This window comes from Sinocyclocheilus rhinocerous, unplaced genomic scaffold (genome assembly GCF_001515625.1).
Source record: "Sinocyclocheilus rhinocerous isolate Xijiao unplaced genomic scaffold, SAMN03320098_v1.1 scaffold478, whole genome shotgun sequence".
NCBI lineage: Eukaryota > Metazoa > Chordata > Actinopteri > Cypriniformes > Cyprinidae > Sinocyclocheilus > Sinocyclocheilus rhinocerous.
Window position 1 is genome coordinate 2,390,193 of NW_015651483.1, and position 6,974 is coordinate 2,397,166.

The 6,974-nt window shown below is 39.2% G+C and overlaps 1 protein-coding gene across 1 annotated transcript in view; it reads left to right on the forward strand.

The window, feature by feature from the left end:
* The window catches only part of LOC107712836 (trafficking protein particle complex subunit 8-like), a 67,013-nt gene extending 64,670 nt beyond the window's left edge, over window positions 1-2,343 (forward strand). The window contains exon 28 of the mRNA XM_016518199.1: window positions 2,300-2,343. Within this exon, the coding sequence (XP_016373685.1) occupies window positions 2,300-2,343 (44 nt within the window). The remainder of the gene's footprint in view (window positions 1-2,299) is intronic.
* The last annotated feature ends 4,631 nt before the right edge of the window (window positions 2,344-6,974 follow it).

Here is a 6,974-nt window from a genome sequence, read left to right on the forward strand (position 1 = left end):
TTTCTCTTCATGTTAATTTGTCTCTCATGTCAGCCATGTATCTTTTGAAGATTTTTGCTTTTGTTTTATGAAATCTTTTTGTTTTTAGAATTATTTTTTTCAAGATCCCAAACATGTGGTAATATAAATGGCTATGCATCTCTGCCTCATACTGCCCTGCCGGCTATCCACTGTGCTCTGTTGCCACAGTAACACATAAAAAACTTCATCTTAAAACCAGAAGATGAAACCCAACACTGTAACCTAAAGAGCTGCGGTTTATATCATTGCAGCTGTTGAAAGGACAAAATATTCTGCATTATTCAGTCAGGCTGCAAACCTTATGAGAAGCCAGTGGAATCGGTGAAGTCTAAGGAGGAGCCATCTTAATGTTTGTGACCCAGTGAGGAAATGGCAGAATCCATGTTGCCCAGTCAAACAGCATAGATTTTTAAGGACCTGTCAGGACACCAAGAGGGGTAGAAGTCAGTCGGAGGGCATATTTTTGTTTGTGCATCTTTGTGTGGGTTGGCTGTACTGTTTTCTCTGAAAATTTTTCATTTTCTACAAACCAATCATCTTCTCCCACTACCCCAGCTCTCATTCTGTCATCTCCACTACTATGATCAAACTGTTATTTAAATGTATCTACATGACTGCTTTTCTGAAAAAAGATGTATTATATTTATAACAAATGACTGTACATAGAATAAAATGTAACCAAGAACACGGCTGCCTGTTGCCTCCTTAGGTGTTTGGTTTATTTTAGAAATGTAATTTGCTGTATTGTTTCTCAAGTACCATCTACCAATCACAACACACAAGTTTGTTCTCTAATATGCAGTCCCTGGGAAGCATGTAATTGAACGTGCTGTGGTAAATGATGAATGCGAGGCTTGTTTTTTAATAATAGTAATTTTCTTTTTGTGCCTAGCTATTTGCTGCTTACATTTTTTAACAAGTGTTGCAAAACAGAGCTTCAGAATCTTGCCAGAAATGCTTTTGTCTTCGGTTTACTTTTAAATTCATTCAACGGCTGGTTCCGTCCATGGCACTGTATTTTATGTGAGGTTGGACTGCTCGAGGGGACAACTAGGTTTGTCTACAATGTTATGCATTTTGTCCCTGAAACAAACAAAAACTAGCTGGAAAGCTCAACATGCTTCAACATCATCCTGTTGATGTTGGGAGCTGACACATCAGTGAAAGGAATGTGATGAATTTCACAGCAATAGACATAACGGTGCACCCACCTAATTGATTTGTTTTAATACTTCCTACTTTGTTCTGTCACAAATTCATTTTTATATCAGTTTTTTTTTTCTCAAAATCTCAAGCTTTTTATCATTATGTTGTTTTAATAAAAATGATCTGAAATCATCGACTGAGCCCACTTTGAAAAACTACAACTACCGTATATGAGTTAACGTGTTGCTTTCCTCTTTCCAGTATTTACATGCACATACATATTCTTATAATAATATAATTATAATAACCTAAAGGCCATAACCATCTTAAACCAGCATTTTGGCGTCTAGAAATCTGAATGCTTGTATTAATCAGAATTTTCGTTGGTTGTAAACATTTTACATAATATTTTAGACTAGACACCATTCACTGTAATTGAACATTCAATTATATCAGCTTATGTTCAAATGAAGGTCAGTCTGGGTGCCATACAGATAGTTTTAAAAATTAAGCTACTTTAACATTTTTGATTTGTTTAGTTATTTTAATTCGCAAGCATGGTTTACATGAATAAATTGAGTGTTAGGGTATTATTAAGCTGCATGTAGCCTATAATTTAAGTTTATTTAATACTTTTGTGTAAAAGTACTCTGAATAAATACTAAAAATAAACCTTAAACATATGATGTGCATGTAAATGACGTTGACTTAAGTGTTGCTATCTCACTGTAGCAAACAGGTACAGAATATATGCATTTGGTTTTTTGTGTGGTTCTCAGCAGTACAAAGCGCATAATCCCAACATAATTCAAAGTTCTCGCCTGTTTTTATCGCACCAAAAATTCCACATACGTGTTTTTCTGTCCCTTCAGGTGCAAATCGACTCGCTCATACATTTTGAATCTTTGGACGCTGGAGTGAAGGATTGGATGGTTACTGTAGCGCGCTGAACGTCACGCTTCCCGCCGCTGCATAATTTCACGCGCTTCAGACTGAATGAGCGCTCACGTGTTCAGAAACGCAGAAAGTTTAAAGTGGCTTATATTTTTTGGCCAGTAATTGAAAGTCAGTCTGTTTTAATTTAGAGTTAAAACTGTGTAAAATACAGCAACAATTTATTTTTATACCTTTTAAACTCAGGAATGGTGTGTGGGATTAAGCAGGTTGAAGCTCTGATTATCCTGAAGGGTTCAGGATGTTTTATTCATTAAATGCAAAACTGTTCCCTCTCTTTTTTCCCCTTTACCGCTCCCTTCCCCTATACCTTTCCTTTCTGTTGCGTTCCTTTCTTTCCTGTTCTCTCTTCCTTCCTTTTAATCTCAATGCGCTTCTTTTTGTTTCTTTACATTCCTTCTGTTTTCTTTATTATTATTATTAAATGCAGAAAGTTTTATGTTAGGGTTTATAACTAGATGTAGCCTATATGAAAACAATAGAAGTCTATGTCAGCTAAATGTGTGTGGGTCTGTTTACTTAATCATATTTTGTGGCCAAATTTGTGCCCAGAAGTGAGTTAAATATGACAAAACCTCCCTCTGAAGGCATTCTCATTTGTAAAAACTGTATAAAAATAAAGCAAATAAAAGTTGCTTGAAAAATGCATGAAATTCTCTTTTAGGGTTAGTGTGTGGGTTAGGGTTAGGTTGAAGTATTTATTTAAAAAATATAAATAAAAAGTATGCAATGTCCCCATTTAGATAGCGAAATAAGTGTGTGTGTTAGCCATTTTGTTCCATTCTGTAAAATCGCTGTGGATCCAGTAAAAAGTGTTACAACCTCCCATGTTTTTACATGTTTTGTTTAGCATGTAGATGAAAAGCTTGTGTGGATGTTAAACATTATAGATGAACCCGCTGAGTCAGATGAAACCAGTTGTCATTTAACATTCAATAACAAAATCTCAGATGTGAAATTTTACTTCACATTTGTACTTTAAATCCTTTATATGTTTTAACAGAGCTTTTACTGTCGCCTCAGCTGGATGGTGGTCATGCGTGATAGTGACTTCTCTCCAGCTGCAGCTCTTTTCATGTTACAACCCACTCTGTGTTACAACACTCCCTCCTGCTGCAAATCAAACTTTTTCTTAACCACTGAAACAGAGACAACATCCATACTGTGATCATTTGTGTTATTACATTGCTTATATTAATATTGAAACTATTCTAGTAATCCGAGAAATACCTTAATCTGTATTCATCAATGCATACTTCCACCCCTTTTTTCGCAAAATCTGAGGTTTTACTAGTGCATTTATTTAAGTTTATTAATAACAGCCTCTTGCTCAGCCTGAAGTGTCTTGTGGTTCTCAGATTCAGCACCCATAGATGGAGAGGTCTGGCAAGGATGTATGTAATGCTTTCTTTCCTCCTTCACCCGTCCCTGACTGCAGCTCCTGTTGCCATTAACCCTCCTGTTACCCTAAAATCTGGCAACACCTTATCCCCTTTGGGGTCAATTTGACCCCAGCAATTTAAACCTCCAGAATATTATTTATTTATTTTTTATTTAAAAGTTTGTGTCAGGTCATTTCCACTTGTCCCATACATCCCATATTGCTGCGAGTTTGTCATGCTGTCGTCGGCCCTGTCGTGTTTCTTTGTCATCAAAGCGTATGACACAGGAGAAAACCTGGAATGTCTTTAGAGACATGGTGGCTGGAGATATTGATCTTCCAGTGTCAGCATTCCAAAGGCTTGCTGTTGCTTCTTCTTTTGACTTGTACACTCCTGCCAAAATGAGCACTCCTATGAAGGCTTGCAAGTCAGTCACATCAAAGTCCCATACACCCTCCTCTCCTCTAAGTTTGTCATTTCAAGTATATTCTTTTCAATTGATGGTGTAATGAAAAGCTCAAATGCTGATTTTACTGTATATCTTGGCCATGGCTGACAGCATATCTGGTGGAACCATTTTGATGACATTAGCAGCACTAAGCTTACCCTGTCATTCAAGAGGGGAGCGGGACCATAATAACTTTCCATTTTCAGACAATGTGTCTGCTGGTGGTTGAGAGACAACAGGAGGATCAACACTAGGAGTCTTATTCTCATCTGAGGAGGATGCCTCATAATCAGGGTCCTCCTCAACATTATCGTCTGCCTCAGACACATTCTCCTCTATGTCACTTTCACTGTCAAAAAACTGTAACAAAATATCATTGACTTAAGTGTTGCTATCTCACTGTAGCAAACAGGTACAGAATATATGCATTTGGTTTTTTGTGTGGTTCTCAGCAGTACAAAGCGCATAATCCCAACATAATTCAAATTTCTCGCCTGTTTTTATCGCACCAAAAATTCCACATACGTGTTTTTCTGTCCCTTCAGGTGCAAATCGACTCGCTCATACATTTTGAATCTTACTTTGGACGCTGGAGTGAAGGATTGGATGGTTACTGTAGCGCGCTGGAAAACCTTTGCTTAGAGGCCATTTTCAATAGAGAGAGAGAGATAGAGAGCATAAAGAGAGAGCACAGAGCACAAAGAGAAATGGTTCAGAAGGCTTCTGTGTAAGCTTTTATATGTTTGCTTCTCTCCAGTAAACCACGAGAATTGTTTCTTTACATTCCTTCTGTTTTCTTTATTATTATTATTATTAGCTTATTTTTATTATATTTGCTAATTCTAATGATTCATACCTTCAGGGTTTTTGTTTTTGTTTTTTTTAAGGACTCTTAAAGCACTAATCATTTTGCACTTGAACATGAATGCTGAACCTGCTGTCCCAATACGAGAATCCGGATCTAATGTAATGTAATGTGTAAAGGCACGAAAAGATGCATTACAATAACGCGCGCTGTCGTCAAAGGTCGATGCGTTTCCAAACTCACCGTTGCGCGCATCAGGCGTTCAGTACAACTGCTTTTTAAGGAAAGGTGAGTTGAGGAGGAGGGTGGGGGGTTATTCACAACTCGCTGTGGACCACTCGGGATCATCTGCACGTGCATTTGCGCACAGTCTTGCGCAAAATCACTGATCACCACCGGAAGGGCTCTTTTTTGGTCTCCCACGCGCATCTACTCGACTGTGCGTGCCACCGCGATGTGGGTCCGAACCGCGGAGCTTTGACGAATGATCACGGATAAAGCGGATGAACCCCTTCGGCTTTCCGAGGAGAGGCGAGGCTGACGGCTGTCATGGTAGGAGGGTGATGTTGGAGATGTTGGGTGGAAGAGATCAATCAGGGTTGTTTGAACCCACTTGGATTTTTCTAAGTGATGACATCGAATGTCTCCTAGCGAGCAGGTGCATGTGGATAAATAGCGCGCAAAGGAGGCAGGTGTGGACGCGAGAGTTTGGTGCCGATGAGACGCGCGTCTGGAACCCGAGTGTCTTGCGATTATGCGCTTTTCTCTTCAATTTCGGTGTCTCGCGGTGGCATTCCTCATGCATATACCCCATTCACTTGTTGATTGTTTGTAATCCTGCCTCGAAAACTCATGTGGTGTTTTTCCAGGCTTTGGTTTTGGTTTTATTAGTGAATGAAAGAAGCTGTGCGCTTGTTGGCTGAGGGTTGCGCTTCTCTTCGAACAAAGTCGATGAGTGCTGTAATACAAGTTGGTTAAACATTTGTATCTCAGCATGTTATAGTGACCTCAATATCACCCAAAACAAATGTGTAAAATGTTGATATTTATTATGTTTTATACAGCTAAAAGAGCCTGGGGTCAAATTGACCCCAAAGAACACAGATGCTACAAAATGTGAGGACATTGGAAAAATATCATCATGTTAATTTTATGTTTACTGAGTTGTCCCCATAGGAAAAGTCATTAAAGGGCACCTATTATGCAAAATCCACTTTTACATGGTGTTTGGACATAAATGATGTCACACTGCATAGGGCGGGGCCACGGGGGTTGATTGACAGCCCTGCATTGCTATAGTTTCCGCCCTCAGCAGTTGTACACTCTCCTCCATTTTCTCCTCGCTCGAGCAGCTGTAACTGATTCTAACTCATTTAGAAGGCTGCGCCCTCCAGAGGTCGCATTCGAAGGCTGCATATGTCATGCTAATGTCTCGTAAGCGAGGGAATTCCAAGAAGGCGGAGTGAGCGGTCGCGTTTATGCAGGCTCTGAGGAAAATAGCTTGAAAACGTCCTAAAATTGTTATCTCTGACAAAAAAAACAACAACCGGTAGTTAAGTTATTTTCAAGTTTGTTTCAACTTGTGGACTTGTTGCGCTAACTACACAAGTTTTCTCCTTTTCCTTAAATGTATGTGGCCAAATTTGTGCCCAGAAGTGAGTCAAATATGACAAAACCTCCCTCTGAAGGCATTCTCATTTGTAAAAACTGTATAAAAATAAAGCAAATTAAGGTTGCTTGAAAAATGCATGAAATTCTCTTTTAGGGTTAGTGTGTGGGTTAGGGTTAGGTTCCCCATTTAAAACTCTAATTAAGAGATTTGACGAGCAAGATCAGCGACTGAAAATAATTGAAAAGACAATGGAGGAAAATGCACACGCAGTTAAAGAGAATAATGAAGAAAAAGGAAGTAGCAGACTTGAGGAAAGAGAACATCTTACTGAGACAGCAGTGTTTGGAGCATGCCAGATACAAAAGAAGATGGGATCTCAGACTGATCGATCTTCCAGAAAAGGCAAAAGAAGACACAAGAGAAACGGTGATCGGAATTCTTGATTCCGTGGTCAGTGGAGAAGCTCCGGCAGTCGGTGGATATCGTGCATCGGTTAGGAAAAATAAACGACGCTGCTACCAATAAGTTACCCAGGCCAGTGATCATTCAGTTTGCAATGCGGACTGTGCGTGATGAAGTGTGGAAAAAATCAAGAGAGGCAAGAGT